Genomic DNA, 26174 nt, shown 5'->3' on the forward strand with positions numbered 1-26174 from the left:
AGCAGTCTAATAAGAGAAATCCAGTGATCTTGAAAACTCACTAGCCTGTGTCCCAATTTAGTACAATAAAAAAACAGCTATTATTCTAAAATGTGCTTATTGTTGTTTTTAAAAATCTAACTCCTCACCAAGGAGATAACTGATCCTATGCTGGAAAATACAAAACTTTAGCATGTAACAAGCAAACTATAGTCCTAATTTTGATGTAATAACAGATGTTCAGTTAGAACTGAAATGCAAAGCTGTATGTGAGACTGTCACTGAATCAACAAATAACCCATGGTGTTCCTCACGGACTTTTTCCTTTTTTAAATATAAATATATCTAAAATTTTGTACATGATATAATTTAATCCCTATTTGTACTCAGTGCACAATCTCAGGTCTTAGACATGTACCAATATTTTTGTTCAGATTAAGCAATCCAATGAAAAAATCTTTCAAACTCAAGTCTGACCACACTTGCAGAAAATAAAACCTTGGTGGTTAGCAGTGTCTTAGAGTTTAACAGGCAAATTTAAGGAGAAGCAGAGAGGCAAAAAGATGCATTATGTATCATATGTATGTTACCTGATGTTTCTTAGGGACAAAAAAAAATCACATTTTGATTACGTTTTGATAATTTTAAACATTGCCTCCATCCTTTATGACTTTTTAAATGGTGAACTCTTCTTACTTAGGTTTCTATAATTAACTTTGATTCTTTTTATTTTTGAAGGGAAGGAGAAGGGCAGTTAGAAGAAAGTGGAGGCTACTTTTATTTGTAATTTCCTTATAATAGGAAGTATAACCTACTTTAGAACTACAGTAGGTGGAAAAGCACAGATAAAAAAATACAGTTACACTGGAAAGTTTGTACTGGGAGTTAGGAGGCCTGAATTTTAATGCTGACCGTGATACTTTCTAAATTTGCGATCTTGTTCAAGTCATTATTCTCTGTCTCTGTCTCTGTCTCTCTCTCCTTCCCTCTTCTCTCATTTTTGCTTCAAAGTACAACACAACAATTCTCTTAGTTTCCATGATTCCCTCTAACCTCAAAATTTATTGGTTCTTTGATCTTAATAAATTTTGTTCATATTCTGATTAATGTCTATTCATCAGGAGTTCGTACTTATGAGATAGTATAGGCATGGTAAGTCATGGACAAAATAAAGGGGAACACATAAAAATAACATGAGTGTGTTTTAAAGCATATTTCTGTTCCTTTTTTTATAAAGAAGTCAGAATTGCTTGAGCAATGTCTTACCAATTATTTGGTGGTTGCTATTCCAAATAGGGACGCAGAGAACAGATCTTATATGAAAACCAGATATCTGGTCAGCCTAGGATATAAAAAGGCAGTTCATTAATATAAAATATTAACTTTCTATCTAGAAATATTTTTTAAAAATTGTAATATTGGTTTTTATTTTTTGAGACTAGTTTTAGACTCATGATCGTCCTGCCTTCACCTCCCAAGCACCTGGGATTGCAGGCATGTGCCACTGCATCTACTTCCCATTATAATCTAATTTTTAAACTTGCTTGCCTCTTTTTACTTAAAACAACACAATGACATCCCAAGGGAGCCTCATGCATACCAAATGCCAGTCAACACCACCTCCCTAATCCCACAGCACTACAGAACTGAATGTAGAAGTCACATCATCAGACAAGAATGCTGGCAACTAGTTCTGCTCTGAGTACTTAAAGCATTTTAATTAAGCTAGTATTCAGCATGTATTTTTTACTGGGTACACCAATGGTAAGGTTTGAGTCTACAAGTAAATACAATATATACATTTATTTACCTTTAGCACTATATGTATTTACTGTTACTAAATTATTGTGGATGCTGCAAAGTCATTAAAAAAAAAAAACCCAGAAACTGTAAAACAGAAGATAAATGCAGAGGTTTGGAGACATTCCTGTACTGTACCAGAGATCAAGAGATGGCAGGTTTAAATTATGAAGTTATAATCATCATCATCAAACATTAGGAGCATTGTTATCATCAAACATCAGGAGCCAGCTTGGCGTACATTAAAAACAATGGCCTACATTTGAATTGATGGAGTGTAGTCACTAAGATTGAAAGTGTCTTAGTGAGTTAATATGACCCTTACTTCCAGTGAAAAAGGTCAAGGAAAAATAAGATATCATCTTATGGTTGTTGAGATAAGAAATATTTTTAAGCAATCAATGTACAAGCTGTATATTTTAAAAATTTGAAATGGGAAGTTAATTTACACACCTGAATTTTATATCTGGTATCTTACTCCTTGGTCGACCTTTTTGAGAATTAATTTTCTAGATGCTTCTTATCAGTATGTTACTTTATGTTTTTAAGTAATATTTAAAGCTTAACATGCATATAGAAAGATGCAAAATTCATAAGTACACAGCTTGATAGGTTTTCATAAAGTGAACATACCACTAAGCTCAGGAAACAGAACATTATGACTGTTTCAAAAGCCACTGCCATGCCCCTTACCTTCTCTGTAAAGATAACCAGTATAGGACTTTTGACACCATAAATTCTTTGTTTTAAACTATAGAAAATGATCCATGTGTGACTTCACATGATTGCAATCCTAGCTTCTGGGAGGCTGAGGCAGCAGATCACAAGTTCAAGCCCAGCTTATATAACTTAAGAGCCTATCTTAAAAAGTATCAACAAGGACTGGGGAGGTAGCTAAGTGTGAAGGTCCTAGGTTCAACCTCAGTAACTGCGCCCCACAGGCTTTTCTATAAAATGAATCACTGAATGTGTATTCTTTGTATCTGGCCCCTTTGCAGAGTATTACATTTCAGTATGTATTCATTTTGGGTATTTTCTTCATTGCATCTTATCCCACTGCTCGAATATAATATTGCTTATTAATTCTATTAGTAATATTTTTTACTACTATTCTTTAGTAATGTTGAATTGTTTTCAATTTAGAGAAATACATATTGTATTTATGAATAGTTTTTATATCTCTTCTCAGACCTTTTTTTCTTGCCTTTATTTCATTTTCTCAGCAATTTTTTTTTCTTTTTGACGTCGGGGATCAAACTCACAACCTCGCACTTGCCAGGCAGGCACTTAGCTGAATCCCCAGCCCTGTATTTATAAATACTTTTCTACCTACTTAATACATGTTTGTATGAATTTCTGTTGGGTATACGAGATGTGATTAAAAGATGTAATGAGGATTTAAATTTTTAAAAATTATTACAATAATAGACACATTGTCATTATTTTCCTTCAAAATATTTCCCTTCAAATCAAACACACTATTGCATCATCTTTGGCGCTTCCTGGAGCAGTTCTAAAAGTCCTTTTTGGTGCCTACAGTTGCACTATCATAGCTGCCTCAATGTCCTGAATCAGTTAAAAAATGCTTATTTTCATGGTCATTTTGACTTTGGGGAGGAGCCAGAAGTTGTATGGGCCAGTTCTCGAGAATAAGGTGGACAAAGACAAATCATAATTTTTTTTTTTATGAGCCTGTTTTTCCATTAGATGGCACTGGACAGCAGCATTTACTGTATTTTTTAAAAATCACATCTCATAGAGACACTCACAAAATAAGACTCCCACAACTGCTTCCTAAAGTGGATGGAATAAGAGTGTTTGAAGTGCGGAGGAATGTTTGGCAAGGGATTTATGTCTATATCTTTACTGTAATGTTTTTTAAAAAGTTCAAACATTCACTGCTGTTCTGATACATTGTATACCATGTGTTGTATACTCCATGGCTTGCTTTTGCACTCTCTCATTCGCTCACCTTTGTTTTAGAGGTTGCTAATGTGAGTAGCCAAATAGCTCACTCTTTTAATTAAGGTTAATACTTTTTTCTTTCTTGGTCATTCAAGAAATCTTTCCCAATTCGTAGCTCACAGAGATATTCTTCTGTTGTCTTCCTAGAATATTTATCAAGTTAACTTTAATAAATTTATCATCCAACTGAAAGAGTTTTATGTACAATGTAAACAGAGACAAGACTCTCTCTTCCTCTCTCTCTCTCTTATTTATTTATTTATTGATTGATTGGTCTTTTTAGACAGTCTCCATATGCAGTTTCAGCTGCTTTGAGCTCACTTTGTAACCGAGGCTGGTCTGGAAGTCTCAACCATCCTCATGCCTCAGCCTCCCAAGTGCTGGGATTATGGGCGTGGGCCACCATGATAGGCTAAGACTTTTCTTTTTAAATAAGCCAGTGTACATGCATATTTATTGAATAAGTTTTCAGTACCTAGGACAATGGGGTGTTCTGCAATGTCTGAATATCACTGGGCACTTGAACCCCATTTCAACACACTTAATGTACATAATTAAATTAAAATGCTTTTCTCCATTGGATAATATATTCTCTGAAGTTTGTATCAGGTTTGTATTCCCTAGAGAAACAGATTTAATTACTCCATAAAATTGTAAGAATTTACAAGTTAGGCTTCCAACAGCTATCTGTAGAATCCGCTGTGGAAGAATGCAAGAGGGCCATCTGCATGCTAAGTCAGCATCATTTCAAACGGAAAATATCACACAACTCTTAAGTACCAATTCCCTCATTAACCCATGTGTGTTAGATTTGTTTCTTGACTCTCGATCCTCCTCCACGAATCAGGGTATCTATTTCTATGCCGTAGCATATTGCCTTAAATAACACAGTCTTATAATAAGTCTCGATATCTGGCAGTGTAGGTTCTTAGTTTTATCCTCCTTCAAGATTTGGTATTTCCACATTCTAGAATCATCTTGCAGTTTATACACATACACATACATTGCTAGTATTTTTGTGTGAATTGTATACACAAATTATCAATTTGGGAGAGAACTAATACATTTACAAAGTTGTCTTTCAATCTATAAACATTTTTCAATTTATTTATAGCTTCAAATAAGTGTTATATGTAGAAGTCTTACATATAATTTGTTACTTTCATGCCTTGGGTTTTAAAAGCCTGTTATTGTAAATGATATTCTTATTTCATTTTCTTATGCTTGGACAGTCTGTTTGGTACCTGTTAGGGTTAATTTCAGGTCCTTATGGACATTAAAATCTGTGGAAATTCAAGTCCTTTACATAAAATGGCATCACACTTACGTATAACCTACACATATTCTTCAATATATACTAAATCATGTCAAGATTACTTATATCTAATAGACTGTAAGTGCAATTAAATTGTTGTTATGCTATATTGTTTAGAGAATAATGACAGGAAAAATATCTGTAAATATTTAATATAGATGAATGTTTTTGCATTTTTAATTTGTTGTTGGCTCTATATATAGAACCCAAAGATATAGAGAGCTAACTGCACTTGGTACTTGGACAATATATATGATATAATATATTATATATAATTACGTTGACATATTCAATTATTAATTATAATAATTATCTGTACAGTGTTTTGGATTTCCTATATCATTATGTCATATTACTCTTCAATTCTTGTGTCTTTTAATCATATGATTTTAGATGTGCTTTCTCTTTTTTAGTTGAATAGAGTAAATTATACAAATTATTAAGAATTCCAGATGCAAACAAACATGAAACCAAAAATAAAGTCATAGGCATAAATCATTCATCGAGTGCACTATTTCAATAACTGTGTGCTACTATCTCTTATGGGAATTGCTGAGTGTTGATATAAACATGAATACATACAGTCATTACCCTTGAGGAGCTCACAGTCTAGTCAATATAGAAATAAAGATAAAATAAATGTCCAAGTATTTGTTCAAAACACTTTTTTTGAAAAGGCCATCAACTGACTCTTTGTAGAGGAATCAGGAACACCTTAGGCCCATTAAAATGGATCTTCAAAAACGACAAGGATGATAAAGCTAACATCTACTGGATTTTTACTATGTGTCAGGCACCTTGTTCAGTGCTTTCACAGGCATTATTTTACATAGTTTTTAAAATAACCTTATGAAGTAGGTCCTATTATCATTCTTTCATCAGATGAGACATGGAGAGATTGACTGCCTTGATTGGGAGAGACCAGCTCATAGAAGTTCAGATAACAACAAACACATCCATCAAAGTTATCTTCCAAAAGAACATAGTGGTTTTCTCCCTCTCCCTAAGGATAAAATCTGAACTCAAGCAATGGCAATAAGTGTGAAAAGAAGGAAGTAAGTTTTAGAAATACAATCCACAGACTCGGGCTAGCCACCACCTCACCAGAATGGCCGGGACTATTTTGTTTTGCTGAAGGAGGGTCATACACCATCGCACAGACAATATCGGTCTAAGCCAGCACTGAGCAATAGGCACAGATGTCTCTGCCAACTCCAGGATGACTCAGATTCTACAAATTTGAGGCAGCGGAGGAAAAAGGTTGCAGTGGGCAAGAAGAAAGGGAACATTTGGTAAGAAAGCCCCAGAGTCTGGTGGTGAGAAAACAAACCTTAGGTTGTTTGCCAGTGAAAGTAAAGAGAGTTTTGTTTATCCACCGTTTTAATTATAATCCCTCAACATAATTTTTTATTCTGGAATTATGATCTCTTGTTTCCCTACAGAGGATAACATGGAGGTATCCAGTGGTAGAGAGGGAACAGGAAATCTGAAGGAAAGAATACTGTATTCAAATTGACATCCATTTCAAATGAGACAGAAGGGGGTTTTATGTGGATACAATTACCATGGGAGTATTTGTTCAACAAAAAGATGAAGAATTGAAATTTGCAGGACATACGATTTATGGCTAAAAGAAGAAAGGGGTGTCAGGGACAAGGGTGAGAAAAAACTCCAAAGCTCAAGACCCCAAGAGGTTTTATCGCATCTCCAATATGTGAACAGATTGCTGCAACTTTTCTGTCAACTAATTTATTGATGTGTATCCAGAATATAGAGAGTTTAAAAAAGCCTTAAACTTATCAATTCTACATGGAAGACCTTACCCTATAGCAATTATGAAAGCTATGCACAAAAAATTTACATATAACTATGTGAACCATAGCATTATTTATCATAATGATGTATTAGAAATACAGTAAAACATTTATTTGTGAACATAATTCATTTCAGAAACATGCTTGCAATCCAAAGCACTTGTATATCAAAGCAAATTTTGCCAGAAGAAATAATAGAAATTCAGATGATTTGTTCCACAACCTAAATATTTTCATATAAAATGATCACAGTAATGTAGTATAGTGCAAAATAATAAATAAAATATAAAAATAAATGCACTTGCAATTAACAAAAAATTTGGGGCTGTTATGAGGGAGACAAGAGAGAGGAGGGTTATCACGTAGGATGACTTTTACGGTCACTAACAGAAGAACTGGCATCTATTGGCTCAACAGAATCTTTTTCTTTTTGTTTAGCAAGGAACCTATTCAGTGCCACTTGATTTTTTGCCTGTTTCTGAGGATTTCGCAGAAATACGATATTTCATTGTTGTTGAACAGATTCATCACTCACACTGCTGTGACTTTGAGTATATTTCCATAAAATTTTGCATTTTCTCACAATTTATACATCTCCCTAATCTCATGTGAAGTGAGGGATTCCTCTTATTTTTTTCTTCTCTTTCTCCTCTGCTGACAAGATCTCCTTCATAACCTTTTACTGTTGGGAGATGGTCACCCACAATCCTTTAGCAAGGGACAGAGAAGAACTACTGGTGTGGTTGTGATCATATAACATTTGACTTCATTTACTACGCATATGGCAAGACACTGCTCATTTATTAAAATTTATTAGAAATGTTTGCTCATCTTGAAGAGCAACTTCAGAATAGGTTACGCACAATTTGAGATTTTACTGTAGTCTAGATATTTAATTGGATAGGGTTGGTTAGGTAAACTATAGCACATCAACATGGTGGAGTATTATACATCTGATTAAAACGATGTTATAGAAGAATATTATCTCATAATAATATACATAATTATACATCATATATATTATACATACTATTTATATATATTAAACAATAATAGACTGAGTGGGTGGCTATTCAAAGACATTATCTACATTGAATAATCCTTAAAAGATTATAACTACAGCAGTTTCCTCTGAGTTACTTTCCTTTGGGTGTTTTAAAGTTGTTTCAATTGTCTAAATTTTAGATAATTAACACAAATTACTTGCACACAAGGAAAAAGTTATTTCTAAAATAGTGAAGGGGGAACAACAGTGTCAAGTAATATAGAGTGGTCAAAAGGAGAAGGACTGAAAGCAGGTTACTAAATTTAACAAAATACTAGGATAATTGAAGGCAAGCGTGGTCAAGAGAAGAAGGAATGAGATCAAGAATGAAAGTCAGCTGGTGAGTTCCGGAGCAGAGGAGAGCCACCCTGAGAACGCAGAGGCGCATCGACCCAGAGCTAGTGTCTTGTATCTGCTGAGCACAGAAGAGGCGATGAAGCAGCAGAAAAGGCTGAGAGTGTCTTTATTTTTTTAAAATAATTTTAAAGAAAGACAAAACAGAAAAACAGGCAGAAATAGTACATACTTTCAAAGAAAAGAAATGAACATATTAAATCACTAGTTGATGTATACATATTGTCCCCCCACAAATAATTGTTCAAGATGCAAAAGTGGAACATATAAATGGGAATTCAACCAGGGAGACTGCAAACAGTTCTGTTCAACTATCCAACAAAAACTAAGTAATATGGCTATCAATCCTATACACTTAGACATGTACACATTTATCCATATCTTCATTTATGCTGAGACCAAACAAAACAGAGAATGTCTTTAAATTGTTCTCACTGGCTAGGAGAATAGGTAAGAGATGGAAGGTAATGAGATTGAAGTTTTAAGATCATCAAGACAATTCCTGGATAGCTATTGTTTCTGGAAAGTTGCACAAGTCCAGATTAGCTGATTTGACCATATACATTGGCAGAGTCTGGGAACCCATGTCATCCTCTGCAGGGCCTCAAGGAAAAGAACCAGAAAAGGAATGAAGGTCATCAAAAAGCACATGACCTCTAAAGAGTAAATCTCAAAAGGGGAGAAAAAGGAATAAGAACTTGTGAAAACAAGAATCATCTATGCTAATTAGTGCTGTAGTCAGGGTCAGAGTCTCCCAACGACTCATATGCTGGAGACTTGGTTCCAGATGGTGATGGAACCTACTGGAGATGGGGCCCAGTGGGAGGAGGTTAGGCCACTGAGAGTGTGCCCCTGAGGGGACACACACACACACGATCTCCATTGGATGATGTGACCTGGAGACTTGGGATTATCTAATTGTGTTACTTTGCTTTCCAGTACTGTGATATTTAAATACCTAAGATATTTCCAGTACCTGTGATCTCAAACAAGTAATAAAGTTATCCAAACTCTCAATGCTTCAGTGTTATTGCCTACATTTGTCTCCTACGCACCAAAATGATAGTATTGCTTATCTCCAGATTTTTACATTGTGGACGATTTAACCTTTTGTTTTTTCTTGTTATATAGGTTGTTTAATGAGAATATATGTGAAAGGATTTTAAATTTTGCTGTTTCTTATGAACGTAAATGTTATTAACACTGAAAGAACTACTTGTCAAAGATTATCTGCCCTGTTGTTTCACAAGGTCCCTGTTCAATCATTCCTAGTATAAAATCTACACCAGCAGAGTCCCAAAAGTTAGAGTAGGTGACATGAAGTGGCCTTCCTAGGAGACTACAGTAAAATGTTATCTGGAGTGCCTAATTCTATCCAACTAAAAATGTATCTACTCAAAAATTTTGCTTAGTGCCTATCCTCATGGGGCCTTTCTGGTTAATGAATCTAATTAAAGAGGGTTTAACTCTTAGCGCCATCAAAACATCTTGTCATATTTTCCAACCTCTCACTGGTAGTCAAAGGAAATGTAAAATGAATTAGTGGCAATATAATATTATTCATTAATATGCATTTTATTTCTTTTCCATAAAAATAATTATTACTTTAATAACATATTCCAAAATTTTTTCCAATGATTAATCTTTTGGTGAAAATAAAATAATTAGAACAAAAGAAAAATCCTGCCTTGGTGCTTAGAGCTATTGATAGTGCCTATGTAGCCATCTGTACCACTGAGCCTATATTTGTCTTCACTACGCGTAGCTACCCTATTTTATATCTGATCATGTTTTACTAATTCTCTTCCTGTGAACCTTTCCAGTCTTCTTGGTCATCTAGAGCTTTTATGTCCACCATTTAGTTTTCTGACTAATCCCTGCTCTTAGGAAATATCTCAAACTGGCTTGCAGTGTCAATTACCGAGAAATTACCAGTAGCAGATGCATTTTAGAAGATTCATAGAGATTTAACTTTTTCAAATCCATTTTATTTCCAAGAGAAAAAAATATATAAAACTTTTAATGGTTTCAATTTTGCACATTTCTCCCTGTAACAAAAGTAGGGCTGATAAGACAGAGATGTTACAGAGAATAGAATGAACCATCCTGCCAGACCAGGCATTCAGCATCCCGGATTGCAGCAGTGCTCCACTGTGAAGATCTGACAGACACAATGGGCTCTAATGGTCTAAGTCAGAGCATCTCAATGGTTGGGGCCCTATTATCCTTAAGTGCTACATGACAGAGTAAGTACTACTGAGTTGTTTATAACAGGCTTTAAAAAAAAAAAAATCAGATAAAGAACTTCACAGGAAAGAACTACATGGGGTGGAAAGCTGGTCAGACCAAGGTCATGCATTTTGGTGTTAACTGTGTAACTGGGCATGTACATCATGGTACAGGAAATCTGGGTGATGTTTCTCAGCATAACTGAATCAATAGCAAACACTGGGAACACCTAACCCATCCACACACAAGGCCTGTCCTACTTTCCACTTACTTTCAGTCATCCCCTTTCCTATTTAAACGTTTGGTAAGTGTTCATCCTGCTGCAGGTAGAAAACAAATCCTGTATGTGAGATCTCTGAAAAATTTCTCTATAACTGTATGATTGGAGGTAAATACTAAATTAAGCAATAGAATACATTTGATTGACTAAATAATTGCTTTTTGTATTAATGCACTTGTTTTAACATGTTCTTTTGACTCTAATATGAAAAGACAGAAAGCTTCACAGATGATGTACCAGAGTGCAACCAATTATAGGAAGTTGCATTCAGAAGAACAATGCTAACCAAAAATAAAGTCACAATACCTTTTTCTTTATGGTGAAAGTACTCATAAATAGGGTATGTACTCTTGAAAGCCACTTGACACAATAGCAAGTGATTTGTAAATGCAGTTTATGTTCAAGCTGTTAGGACAATGTCAGACAAAACTCTTAGAATAAAACCCAAGAAACACTCCATACTGGCAAAAGCAGTAGAAGATGATCCATCTGAATTCTCTAAAGATACAACAAAAGAAACTGACTTACTTAGATGGTTCATTATTTCAATCGAGGTTTTGAGTAATCTTTTATAATTTTCAGTGAACTCACAATACCTTAGTAAAATATAACTTCACATTAGTTATGAAAGGCCTAAAAGTTTTAGAATATCCACAGAATATCCATTTCTGCACGTTTAAAAAAATGACACGAACATATAAAAAGATAAAGTAATAATAAAATCAAAAGCAGCTGAGTGGTGAGAAGTGATAAGATTCTGGATAAATTCCACAGGTTTAATTGGTCTTTCTAATGAATTAGTCAGACAACATGAGAAGAAGGAGAAAATATGCTTATACATAAAATTTCTCTTATATAAAATTTCTTATGCATAAAATTTCTGGTATAAGCATCAAGAAGAAAGATAAAGGAAAATATGCTTGAAGAAAATAAAATTTTAAGTTCTCTTTGAATGTAAAGTACCTATTAGAAAAATATATGCACAAATATTAGTCTGAACATCATTTTAAACATACTTCATGAATTTTTTTCTCATAAACATATTTTCATAATGGACTCTATAGGTTGTTTTGAGAGATAGAAATATTTTGTCTGAACATAATTTTAGTCTTTATTATGATGAAATAAGCAACATTCTAAAACAATCTCTAAGATTTCAAAATGCCACAATCTTACCTGCCCAGTTTTGTATACAGTTTGTATAATATTCTCTCCTTGAATGTAGACAAGAAATGTAAATATGGTAGGACAATCACCTTCTGGACTACATGACAGCAGCGATGGGACAGTCACTTCTGAGATTGTGTAAATCACTTTTGACATTATGAAAGCTTCACTTACAGTTAATTGGAGTGAATGCCCAGACTTCCAACCTACAGAAACTGTGAGTTAATATGTGAGAAATGCTGCTGAGTTTGTGGTGATTTGCTATATAGTAACTGAAAATTAAAATGCCTAGTATTTCTTCAATATCTTCAGAAACAAACATACAACACTTTCCCAAAAAGAACGGCTGATCAAATCACAAAATTCCCTAAGTTGATAACCCATGAAATGAGTTTTTTCAGTCAGTATAATTAACTATGTTAGTGAGTGTTTTCCTTTTAACATTTTTTCAAAGATCACAGAATCTCGTATCAGAGAAAATGTACAATGATTTTCATAAGGTGACAGAAATTAAAACTCAGAAACTTAGGCTCTGTGATTAGTTTTTATAAGCACTTTTTCATAATTTTCCATCTGGAAACCAAGGAGTTTGGCCTTAAAACTATGTTTGCTTCATGCCCAGCAGGTAACACTCAATTCCAACAGGCATACAGAAGCAAGTAATCACTATGCCTTGCCTGTTCTCCACAAGAAGGAAACACTATGAAATATTTAAGTCAGTCACAAAGGGAAAACCCAGCAGGTAGACAGCTATGATTACTCACCCCATAAACCCCCCAGCAGGTGTCTGACAGCACCTGGGATGAGGTTTATATCACATTAAAGATATCCCTTTGTAGTTTCTATCAAAAGGAAGACCAGTTCAAAAACTGAGATTTCAGAATAATGATCTGAGGACTTCCCAGAAGTTATTGCAAGACAGGAATGATGCAGAAATTAGAAATGTAGTCTACCTACCTTCTTTAGAATACCTAACCAAAGCTTGATAGAGTAATTATATCTCACTAACAGAAAATAGACACTAGCATCATAAATCCTCAAACTGTCAAGCTTCCCATTCTTGTTCAAACTGGAGAAGAAAATATAAGACACAAACACAAATAGCTGCAATGCGATCAGTGCCAACAGTCAGCAATCTGAAAAACCCACAAGACAGCCCATACATAGGCAAGCCATTCATAAGTTGCTGCTGAATAATTTCATTCATTAAATAGAAAAATGCCTGTCACATCAGTGACACTGATCAAAAATACCTGTTTGAGTTTAGCATGAGTAAAAACTAAACTTGTGTTTATTCCACAAACATTTTGGAGTTTATTGCATTAACTAATAGGAAGAGTTTGAAATGTAGACCACAGGGCTATGCTTGAAATACAGGAAAGTAACACATTGACTTTTTGCTGCATGGTGTGAGGTTTAATAGGTTGTTTGGACCTTGAAAATACAACCAGCTCCTGAAATTTGATTATCTCCAATATGTCTAGTAATCAGGTCCCTGGAAGTATGGCTACTCTTGAGAAGACATAGGTTTATATCTTATTGGGAATAATTTGGCCACTATCTTGTAATGGTTGATACACTGGTTCAATTTGAGAAGTTTAGAAGTTTAAGTAAGCCTCAGCAGGGAGCCAGGGTCCTTACTTTGTAAATATCTTCAACTTGTGCAAGGGGAGGGTAAGGAGATGGTGTGAATGTTACACCTGCCCTGGGGGAGTGGTAGCATGCTTAAAATATAAGGGAGGAGAAGAGGCTTGTCCCCCTCTCTTTATCTCTCACTGAGTTTGCTCTTTTATCACCTTGAAGTGTTGCCTTGTGCCATGCCAAGTGTCATGGTTTATGTCTGTGGCCCCCAGGCCTAATGAGTTTGCATTGTACATTTGTGATTGGTTCATTGTCTAGTGCTTGGATTGATAGTGTTAGTGCTACACTCACAAAGGGGTGGAGCCAGGATGTGATGTAATGGCAGGCTTTTGCCAGTTTCGGCCTTGCTGTTTGCAGCTGCCATGAACTGAGGCTCTGCCATGCTACCCTGCCTTGGAGCCAACTGAGTATGGACTAAAACCACCAAACACTGTAAGAAATAAACCTTTCCTTCCCCAACTTTGGGCTTCAGGTATTTTGTCTCAGCAACGAGTAAAAAGTAACTAAGACACCAAGAAACCTCTACAAACTGTGAGCTCAATAAACCTTTCCTTTCTTAATTTTGGGTGTCTGGTATTTTGTCCCAGCAATGAGTGAAAAGTAATGACAGAATTTGGTACCAGAAATTGGAGTTGTTGCTGTGACTGTACCTGATCATGTGGGATAGTCTTTTGAAATGGTTTGTGGGAAGAGTTTGGAAAGGATCGCAGATATCACCTGAAAGAGTCAAACTGGAATGGTTTAGGCTGTTCTGAATGGGAGATTCTGGTTAGCATTCAGAACACTAGAAAGGCGATAGAAATCCTGCCAGTAAGAATGAGGCTTAGGAGGTTTCTGCTGGGAAGAAGGACTTCATGGGGAGCTGGACTCCAGATGATATGTGTTATGACTTGGCAAAAAAGTTTGTCTATACTTTGTTCATACCCGGTGACTTTGCCTGAGACTGAGATAAGGGCAAGTGGACTAATTAATCTGGCAGAAGAAATTTCAAGCATTGAACTATTGGGGTAGTGACATGGCTATTGTTGGGGCTTTTAGCCAGATTTATGTTGCAAATAAAGAACAAAGAGCTCAGCAGAAAGACTTAAAACATTAAGAGTTTGTCCAGAAAAAAATCCAGTAAAGCTGTGGACCACAAAGATAGAGCTGAGGAAATCTCAATTCCTGAGAAGAAACAGGAGAATATAGAAGATGGCCTGATGATATGACTAGAAGCACCAAGTTTCCACTTTTTTAGCTTCAAAATTGCCAAAGTGAAAGGCTTTCCTTTGAGGAGAAAGCCACAGAGTGCCATTTTCCAGGATGGTGGCAGCATAGAAAATTTGTTCTTCAGGATTGGATTCAGAATGCCCAGAAATACAGGCACATGATCCCTACAGTTGAGGGAGAAAAGCCTGCTCCAGGTGTAGCAGACCTTGGAAGCATCTATATGGCACTGGTTTTACATACATGCAAAATGTAACAGTTTTGAGGTAAAGACAGCTCCCACCCCAATTCAGAAGGCCCCAGAGCCCAGACAATGTGCCCCTGAGAAGGCAGTGTGGGAAACTGTGAGGGTGCAGGTAAAGGAGCAGTGGAGACCCACAAGTTCAGAAAAGCCAGGAATGTGGATTGTCTAAGGAAAGCTGCACCGAGGAAGCAAAGCAGGCCTGAGAAAAAAGCTGTGGGAGCTACAACCACCAAAAGTGCCATAGAGATGGAGTCACTTAAGCCCTTTGGAGCTCACAATTTGCCGAGAATTGCCTCAAATGGTGCATACAAACAGGACTTAATGTTTGCCCTCCTGAATTTTGGACTTGCTTTGTTCCCAATCCTTTGTATTACCCTGTTTGTAACTTTTGGAATGAAAATATTTATCTTGTGCCTTTGAATGTTGGAAGTGTTTAGCTTGTGATTTGTACAAGGGCTTATAGCTGAGAGTTTGCCTTATATCTTGGAGGAGAAGACTTGGGACTTGGACTTTTCAGCAGTGTTGAAATTGTTAGACTTTGGCGACTCTTACAAATGGACAAAATGCCTTTTGCATAAAGAATGTGTATAAGTCTTTGCGGGACTAGAGGAAGAATGTTACAGTTCTAATGTAATATAATTTTGATAGCCTTAATACTGGTTCTTAAATGTTTAAGTTGTGAAATGGTTAGAATGAGCATGTCTTTGTATCTAGAAACTGGTTTAAAGAAATGTTGTATGGTTGCCAAGTTAACAAGAGGTGGATTGTAATGGTTGATACATTGTGTCAACTTGAGAAGTTTAGAAGTTTAACCAAGTAACTCAGCACAGTGCCAGAGTCCTTACTTTGTAAACATCTTCAGCCTATGCAAGAGGGCACAGAGGTGATATGAGTACTACACTTGTCTGGGATGAGTGAGGCTTGCTTATAGCATAAGGGAGAAGAAGAGGCTTATTCTCCCCACTTTTGGCCTTTTTATTTTTCTGCCTTGTGTTGCCTTGAAGTGTTTCCCTTCTGCCATGCTACCTGCTTTGGAGCCAGCTGATTATGGACTGAAACCTCCACAAACTGTGAGTTAAATAACTTTTCCTTTCTTAATTTTGTCCCAGCAACAGGAGAAAAGGAACCCAGACACAAATCTGTATGATTTACCAAATATTTGTACAGAAATTTAAAAGTTAAAAATGAAGTGTTACAGAAAGGTAGATCTTTTGGCCACAAGCACAAGTGTAAGGGGAGTAGTAACTCTATTGCCCAGCTTGCCCCTGACCACCCTCTGAGCAGCTGGTGGTCCCGGTACAATAATAGCAGCAACAACAAAATCCTGAATTTTTAAATTATTTCCTAATTTTCTATCACTGATCAAAAACTATAGATGTTCTTCAATTTATAAGGAGATTACAACTCTGTAAGCTCACATAAATTGAAAATATCATAAATATGCATTTAATGTATATAATGTGCCAAACAAAGTAGGAGAGCATAGACTATCTTAAATGTGCTCCCTTACATTAGTTTATGGTTACAGAAAATCTAACACAAAGCTGTTTCATAATAAACAGTTAAGATAAATGTGATCATTGTGTGTATCTAAATTGTACTAATAAACAATTAATTTAAAAAACTATGACCCAAGAATTTTAAAAAATTGAATATCTCATGTAGTTTATTGAATGCTGTACTAAAAATGAGAAATAGAATACCTTTATGGGTATATCTTTGCACTACTATAAAGATAAAACACCTAAACTGAATCATCATAAATCAAGCGCCATTTGTATTTGGTTATGATTGCTGGGAAAAAATATGACCCATGTACTATCTTGACCCATGTCGAGATGATTCAAAAGTTTCCAGAAGACTTTCTATCTGTAAGATGCTTTTACAATCACTTTTATGGGTGGAGTGAAAGAATGAGGTGATTTTATTTTATTATGATTTGTTTTATCTTGAGAGAAATATTTAATTCGTTAATGAAAAAATATCTGCCGTGGTTGTCTTTATATTATGATCTACATCATCTTACATCAGACTTTGTGGTGAGAAGGTCTGAGCCTCCTAGTCTCTTGGGACAGCCCAACGGGTGCAGACTGGAGTCTGTTTCACTCATTATTAATATAAACGCTTGATACTTGTCACTGAGTAAAATGTAATTGAAAAGAAAGAGAGACTAAACAGATATATAAGTTTGCTTGTCATGATAAAACATGTAACACATAACACACATATAACATGCACACATCTGTAGGATATAACTACTAGATATTTGTATTTAGACAGAATTGTCTGTGACTCTGTCTCTCTCTTGCTCTCTTTCCTGCCCATCTTCATCAATACTGATTCCTTTTCAAAAAATTTCTTCTCTTAGCATCAGGAGGTAAATGTAAAGCAAATCTTCATTTCAGTACCATGCAAAGAGAATATATGCAAGCCATGATATAATGTGTCTATAGATTTGCATTTTAAACCCAGCATTAGTTCTATGGCAGATTAAAACATTTGGTGTGGGGGAATCAGTAAATAATGAAGGCCTAAGTTTGTGCTTCATTTTATCATAGAGAATAAGTAGTTTCATGATACAGCTATTGTTTAAGCTACTACAACTTACTGTCTTCAGACATCATTGCTTTAACTACTACATCAAGGCACGCCAATTTTATCCCCATCCCCACAGAAATAACTGTTTTCTTTTGTTTGATTATGCAAATTATTTTTTTTTTTTACAAACCAGCTAGGCAGACTGCCTTACGCCTACAAGTGTACAGGAAAACGTAAAATAGCTGTATTACTAATCAGAAAGTGAAACAGTTAAAAGACTGCCCATAGATGTAAGGATATAGCATATGCAACCTCATTATACTGTGTTAGCAAGAAGTATTTGTGAAATATAAATTGTGTTTGCTAGCTGTATTTCATAAGAAAAAAAGAACAACAACTCTAAGAATTTTCCTCCCCTGGAAAAGGTAAAGATGCTTATAGCTTGTGACTTAGTATGTTACTCTCCTAGGAATACATTCTAGAAAACTCTTATATTTGAGCACTCAGAAGCACAGACAAGAATGTCTCTGGGGGTTATGCACATAATAGTAAAAAACTGAATCCAAATCTGCATCAGTGACATAGTGGATAAACAAACTGAGACTTACTCATACAATGGAATACTTCACAACAATGAGAATAAATTAACAGATTACAAATTTATACAACTCAGCCACACAATATTGAGTAGAGAAAAGATAAGCCACAGAAAAACTCACACAATGCTATTCATTTTATGTAAAGTTTAGAGACATACAAAGTATAACAGTATATTGGGGATGAATTCAAACATGTGCAATGAAACTGACTAGAAGAACAAAGAAATGATAAATTCAAATTCAGGACACTGGCTGTCTCTGTGGAGAAATAAAGGAGATAGAATTAGGGAAGATAGTACAAAGATCAAAAGTAATAATATTTTTTTTTCTTTGTAAATTGAGTAGTGGGCACACAGGCATACACTACCTTCTGTTAAATCTTCGCATATATTTTATACTACTAAAAAGAAAAACAGTGCAATTTAACTTTTCCTTCCTTAGAATTTTGATTTCTCTTTATAGTTCAAAGATAAGTTCAAAATAATAACAATTATGCCAAATTTAATGCTATGATTTGAAATGATTATTGTTTGCTGACATCTAACCAAATATGTTGACTTTGTAACAGTGAATTTGCAGTTACTAGTTTTTTGCATAGCAAATATTTTTGGTTTGTTCAATTATTAGTGGTGTTAATAATAGAACACTGAGAATATTTTTTAAAAATTATATTCTTGGAGTACTTTTTCAATATTCCAAGATCAAAGTAGAAACATAGCAAAGATGAAAAAAATCATAAAATCTGATCTCATCCAATCATAACATTAAAAGATTCAAACATGGACATTTGTAAATCATTTCAGAGTCCCAGTCACAGAACCAAGACAGTGGTTTTCCTCCTTACTAGAGGAGAATCAGACACTCTGGACAATTAATTTCTCTAGGAATGTAATTCCAAGATCAGACTTACTGCCTCAGAACTGGAAAAAGCCAAAGGGTGATGGGTATTGAGATGCCTAATAGGGAACCCCAGAAATACACCCAGTCCACAAGTTCATGAAAGAATTTCCAAAGTGGGAGCATCTATGCTTGATGCCCAAGAAGGAAAAGAAAATGTATACAGAATATATTCTGGGGAAGAGAGGCATCAGGCAACTACCTACAGGTGGCGAGTTTTGGGAATTTAAGGTTTCCCTGTACAGATGTGAAGCAATAACCTGACTGAAGTTATACCTAGAAATGACTGAAATTAGATCTACAACTCAGCCTCCCCGATTCATCATGTCCTTCCAGTGGACAAAGAAAGCAGTACCAAGCAACTGTTGATTTTTGTAAAATGGAGGTGATGAAGTGTATCTTTTGGTGTTGCAGAGATTAAATGTTTCATTGTTATTATCATTAATTTATCCTCTGACCTGCAGACAGTGCGATCATTCTAAAATATAACTGCCTCCCCTTTAGTTTCAAACTCAACTGTTGGTTACCATGGCTCATGATAAACATTCAAACCTTTTAACAGAATTTTCAGAAGGCTTTTGGTGATCTGGACCCTGCTTCCCCCTCCACCTCTTCTCCTATGATCCTTCAGCCACGCTGAACTACCTCAGCTCTCCAGTTCCTATGCCCTTCAGCTTTGTCTCCTCAACCTTCTTCAACAAAAACTCCTGCTATTCTTCAGAGATTGGCTTTACAATCTGAAATAGGAAACTTTTTATTATGTATATTTTATATAAAGACTTATTTTTATAAGATCTATATACCAGATATATACTATATGTATATGTTTATCCATATCTCTACATAAAGACATTTTATTTACTCACATGAACTCACTGTATACTTTGTACTACCTTACCATGTCAACTTGAAAATTGTTTTTAGTATATTCTGCATGTCAGCACAATGTACCCACATAATTAACTAAGCAATAATATCAGTTTATTGTTTTATGGGAGCAATTTTAAAAATTATGGCAGTTATAACATTTGTTGGGAAATAACCATGTTATATAAACATTTTATTATATTAAATAGTTTAATATAAAGTATAACCAATTACGGAAATGCCAGGCTAAGGATAATTTTGCCACAAATCAAGGTAGAAATGGGAAATTTTCTAGCTGTCAGTCAATGGTAAGTGATGCTAGAAACCAGATCACAGGGAAGGATACAAAAGAAATGCTAGCACATTTTAGGGGTTGCCATGGACCTGTGTGTGTGTCCCCTTTTCCTTCAACCAGCAAACTGTCAAAATTTTGACAACTGGCTTCTATTACTGCAACCAGAGGATGCTTCTTACCTCAGCATCAAACCGTGGGTCCTGGTAGGCATCACTGATATTGACAGGAAGGCCCGTCGAAGCAACCAGTTCGGCAATGCTATTATTTATTAGCCAGTCAGAATATGATGATTTTTCCATGCTTTCTTTGAAACTGTTAGAACACAAGGCAGGCAGTAAGAAAAGAGAAATGTAAGTCTGTTTGAAATCTGATGCTACAAACTACATCAATAGCAGGATTATCTAACTTCATTAAGGGAGACATTAGTCACAGAACAATAGTGAGGTAATTATCAGTAGATATTTCAAAATCACTTATCTACATTTTTTATAATGTAAAAATAACCAAATCCATTAAGAGAAATAATAGACTCTCTATAACCCAGGGAGTAACCCTAGGGTTGTATTTAGGCCCAAAGCAGGCAAATACATTAAAGAAGGTAATCAGATAGTGACCAACACTGATCTTAAGACAAAAACACAGTGGCATCATAAAATTCCATTGAATTCTCCAGCCTGACTCCCTTAACTAGACAGATTGCATGTTTTGGTACCAATAAAAACAAAACCCAACAATGAGGAAAACAGAACATGGATTGAGAACTTACAGAATTTTAAATGTGGAAAAGGAATACATCTAGACTATAATGTGAGTATTTTTGTAGTTTGAGGGGAAAAAAATCACATTTCCTACTTACAAAATCTCACTTAAAAATCTGTTTTGATGTTATTGCCCACTGATATTAATAATTTAAATTCTATCCATATTTAATTTTAATGAGAAATTTTATGCCAAAAATGATTTTTGTGAGCTTTCCCTTGTATCGCTTTCATAGTAGTTATTGAATTTATATAAGTGTTTTAAGAATTAGTAATATGGGGCCAACCAGTTGGAGACAGCTGTGATAAGTGCCTCTGACTGGGTGTTGAAAAAAGCAGCTACTACCAAGCAGAAGTGAAAGATAAAGTCTCATAGGAGAGGACAAATGCCAAGATCATAGAGCTGGACTAAAAATCTAGTATTTACAGGAGAGAGGTGAAACTGGTCACACTGAATCATGTTACTCTACCCTTCCTCCCACCATAGGCCATGTACAAATCATCTTAGGAAAGGAGCAGTCTAAGGCAGGAAGCAAGTTGGTCCTTCAGTGACAGTCATTATTTCCCCCACCAGCCATAGTAAAGTTAGACAATTCCAACCAAGGGATTACAACAAGCTGAAAATGAAATGGTATAAAGTTTAATTACCATGTAACCAATGCATCCACTTCCAGGGTGGGCAGGAAAAGGAACACCAGGAAGAAAAAAATTGCCCTAACATGGACAATAATAAAAATAAAAAGGATAAACTATTTCTTCTACATACAGGTGAGGCTTACAGACACCATTTAAATCCAATAAAAGAGGCTCCTATGACATTTCATAGCCAAAATCCCAGATGTCCACCAAAAAGACAGAATCCTAAAAGCTGAGGGAGAAAAGCAAAAAATCACACATAAAGATAAATCCATCAAGATTGTAGCTGACTTCTCAACACAAAATTTAAAGGCCTGAAGAAATTGGAATGAAGTGCTTAAAGTTCTAAAAGTAAACAATCTCTAATCCAAGCTAATATATCCTGCAAAATTGTCTTTCAAAATTGATGGAAAAATGAGGATGTTCTAATGACAAAGATCACTTTCAAGAGAAACACGATCACCAATCTACTCAAGAACATCCTAGATAGAAATAATGAGGCCATCAAAGTAAGAAAATCAGATAGAATAAATGATCAAGCAAGGCAAGTAGTTAAACAAAAAAGAAAGATAAAGGCACTCTTACAACAGCAAAAGATATCACAGTGATAAGAAAAAATCAGCATCTTTCATTAAGAACTGTCAATGTAAATGGTCTCAACTCCCCAGTTGAGAGACACCAATTAGAAGAATCCACAAAACAGAATCCAACAGTCTATTGTATTTAAAAAATTCATCTATTCCAAAAAAGTCTCATACACTAAAACCAAAGAATGGAAAACAATATTCTATGCAGCAAGACCCCCCCAAAACAAGCAAGGGTAACAATTTTATTCTCAAAGTAAATTTCAAGCTAAAACTGATCAGAAGTGGGAAAAAAAGATCATTGCATTTTACTTAAGGGATTGGCTCAATAAGAAAAGCTAACCACTATAAATATATATGCACAGAATATTGGGGCACCTAACTTCATAAAACTGATTCTTATGAATCTCCAGCTGAAAATGGAACTTTTAATAAAAAGCTGAGTCTTGTAGCTCTCAGATGGTGCCTAAATCAAAGAAGTATAGATATTTCAAAGAGAAGATGAAGCTTTATTTTCTTAAAGAAACAATCTATTTTTCTTCACTATTCTGTACCCGTGAGAAGTTAAATTTTACATGGCACCTTAGTAAAATATAGGAAGAAAGATGATAATATATCTGACATGAGGGTCTAAGTGAATGATCTAAGTTAATGAACTAATTGCTAAATTTTTCTTGTTATAAAAATGTTTATACTAAATTCCAGCATTTCTTGTAAGAATTAATTGACTTGTCAGTTCATTCTGTGCTATTATTGTAAGTCACACTATGATTTTTAAGGTATTCTGTGGTTAGCAGTCTGGCTGACCTACCATGTGCTGCAGGGGTTGTGGGAACAAGGACTGTTAGGGACTCTGAAGTCAAGGGAGGAATCTGAGACTTGGTGGGGTAGAAAGTGAAACAGCAGGGGTTGGGGACCAAGAAAGGAGCCAGTTTTATTAATAAATTTTAAAAATTCGTCTGCTGAGTCCTTCAGAATGAGCGAGTTCCACCAGAGAGATTGCAGGGGTGAGAAAGAAGCAGCAGGACCGAAACAAACACGTCAGAGTCCACAGGCATGTTCTAAGCAGCATGAATGATCGTATGGTGAGGAATAAGAATGAAAAAGAGGTCAGGGCTTTGACCAAGTTGCTAAGACAAGTAATGGAAACCTATTTTAAGATTATTGGGCAGCAGAATGACATAATATGAGCCGTAATTTCAGAAAGTTTAATCCAGTGACAAGAAGTAAAAAGAACTAGCACCTGTATTCCCACTACTATCAGAATTCAGGCAGGAAGGCTGAAAATTCAAGCCCATCTTGGGCAATTTAGCGAGGTTCTATCTCAAAATGAAAAAAGATAATAAGGTCTAGGCATGTGACTCAGTGAAAGGTTCTGGGTTCGAAACACAAGTCCAAATAAAACAAAACAGGTAAGGAGAGCTTGAAGGTGCAAAGTATGCAGGTGGAAGGGGTCATGTTGGTGACTGAAGAGGCACTGCCTAGTGGCTGCTCAATCAGTGTCTGGCATTATTAGCAGAAAGGATCTGACAGAGGGGTGGGGAGAAGGGCAAGGGTGATAAACATTCTGCAGGCCTGACCATGTTGTTCGTGTGGCCCAGCACCCAGATCTGTCCTCAGAATTGAAAATAATGACATGGAGATTAAATTATTTCCTAGGACATAATAAATAATATTGCTCAGAGAGAAAGTATATGGGGCAATCTTTATACAGAGCAAGAGAAAAGCAGTAATATAGGGAAAGAGGAGAAAGAAAACAAAAGTGAAAAAAGGTAAAATAAACTGATTGTCATCCACTGTTGTAAGGGCCAGGCTAGATGCTTTACCTACCTAATTTGTTGTCCTCTCCTAAATCCTATCAGATGGATATATTTCCTGCACTTTATAGATCAGGAAACCGGGGCCCAGGATGTTTAGTAACATTCTCACGTGGAGATATAATTTTTGCATAAGTCTGACTCCAAAGTCCCAGATTATTCCATTTTCCTTGTTTTTCCTCAGAAAGTGTTAATGGGTTAGAGGAGAGCAAAAATGGTGGATTATAACCGAAAAATTGAAGAGCGAGGCTGTCATCTCAGAGTTTCAAGAAGAGGCTAAGGATAGTAAACACTTTAGCCTCAGCTTCAGTTAAAGGAAACAGGAGAAAAAAAGATACAGAATTTGATAATGAAGAACCTCAAGTTCCAACTTAAGGAATTCACAAGGAAGATAGACTGAGTAGGGAATCTTGAAAGACTCATTTTAAATCTAAAACATTTTGGAATCTTGTGTAGTTCAAGCTGCATCCTGCCTTGAAATCACTCTAAAATTATCATATAGTGTAGAAAGAATGCTGACTCTGTATCAGGCATTGTATCTTTGCTCTTGGGAGTCACTGCCAGTTGAGGAGATGGAAATAAACAGGATGACGTTAAACAATGCATAATTTTAAATGTCCATTTCAAAATTTAAAAAAATCACAAGACCATGCTGCTAAATTGCCAAGTCAACTGAACCAATTATGAATCCTGAAGAAGTCTAGGGAAGGGAAATGACTGCAGGCGCTACGGTCTACCTAAGCTTCACACAGGTGTGGGACCTGAAGTGACCTGAAGCTGCAACGGTGTCAACAGATTTTCTGAAAATCGCCTCTGTAGTTCTTCAGTTTAATGCTGCACAGATACATAAATTAGGGTCTAGAGAGACAAGATGCTCAGGGAGACAGGAAGTGGACTTGTCACTCTAGATATCTTACATCACCACCTTCATCTGTTTGGGTAGCTACAACAAACTGCCATTAGCTGGGTTGATTACAGAAAACTAGTGTTAATTTCTCACAATCCTAGAGTCAGGGAAGACCAAGATCAAGGCATTGATGGATGCAGTGCCTGGTGTCTCTTGCTGTGTCCCAACATGGTGGAAGGAAGAAGAAATTTTGTGGATTCTGTCCTCTAGGGGTACCAATCCTTTTCATGAGGGCTTCTCCTATGCTCTGATTATCTCCCCAGAGACCCTACCTCCAAATAGCCACACAGTTGGGATCCAGTTTCAACATACAAATCTTAAGAAGACACATTCATGTTATGAACATAATAATCATATAGTAGTTCTTGTGCTCATTGAAGATTTCGAATCCTAATATTCTACTGTAATAAATAATGACAGGTTGCTAGTCAAAACTTTGTTTCATTTCTTTTAAAAATAATTCTTGCTATAATTCAGACCACCAATTTTGGAGTCAGACATACCTGTTTAAATTTCCTTTTGTCACTTTCTAGCAAAGCAATTTCAGCACTTATATGTCATCTGTAAAGGAGTATAATACTACTGCTTAAAGTTATTGTGAAGTTGCTATATTGCCAATATTTAGTATATTGTCTATGCCACAGTAAACATTAAAAGCATCATAACTTTTATAGCAAATTCTACACATGATAACATTCTTTTGTATTTTTAGCAATATGGTGTTGTGAATTAAATTAGAAAGGAAAGGGCCCAAATTATTTCTATGTTTTGAGGTATACCCTTGGCTTACAGGGTCAGGTCTTTCAGAAAGGTCCTGGAGTCACTTCCCTCTGATTTATGAGGGCCCTTTTATTCATTCACTTGACTGCTACTGGAACTGGACACAGTCATGGACGGCTGCACAGGTTCTCTCTTGCACAAAAATCCCCTATAAAAGGAATGAATAGCTCTGAAATTTAGCCTTGCTTTCTAGTTTTCACAGAGAATTTTGTATGAACTGTCAATGACACTCTTCAATTACTTCCTCTTCAATACCTTTGACAAATGGGCATGTAATTTCAAATCGAATACTTAAGTGACAGGAAGCTCATTACGTACAAAATACTGCATTCCACTTTTTGGCATCTTGGTTTATTTGCTAATAATCATCATCTTTCACTTTCAGTCCCGTGGCTCATAGCCAACGAGCATATATGTCATTATCCTACAGCCCCTGAAATATGTGGCAATCATGAAC

At 35.6% G+C, this 26174-nt stretch overlaps 1 protein-coding gene across 1 annotated transcript in view; it reads right to left on the reverse strand.

The window, feature by feature from the left end:
* Pde11a (phosphodiesterase 11A) overlaps positions 1-26174 on the reverse strand; it is a 386279-nt gene that overhangs the window by 163166 nt on the left and 196939 nt on the right. The window contains exons 6-7 of the mRNA XM_063259356.1: positions 20415-20547; positions 1246-1321 (exon numbers count right to left, since the gene is read on the reverse strand). Coding sequence (XP_063115426.1) covers positions 1246-1321; positions 20415-20547 — 209 coding nt within the window. The remainder of the gene's footprint in view (positions 1-1245; positions 1322-20414; positions 20548-26174) is intronic.

The sequence above is a fragment of the Cavia porcellus genome, unplaced genomic scaffold, assembly GCF_034190915.1.
Source record: "Cavia porcellus strain 051 isolate PalLab524CR breed Dunkin Hartley unplaced genomic scaffold, mCavPor4.1 scaffold_12, whole genome shotgun sequence".
NCBI classification, from domain to species: domain Eukaryota; kingdom Metazoa; phylum Chordata; class Mammalia; order Rodentia; family Caviidae; genus Cavia; species Cavia porcellus.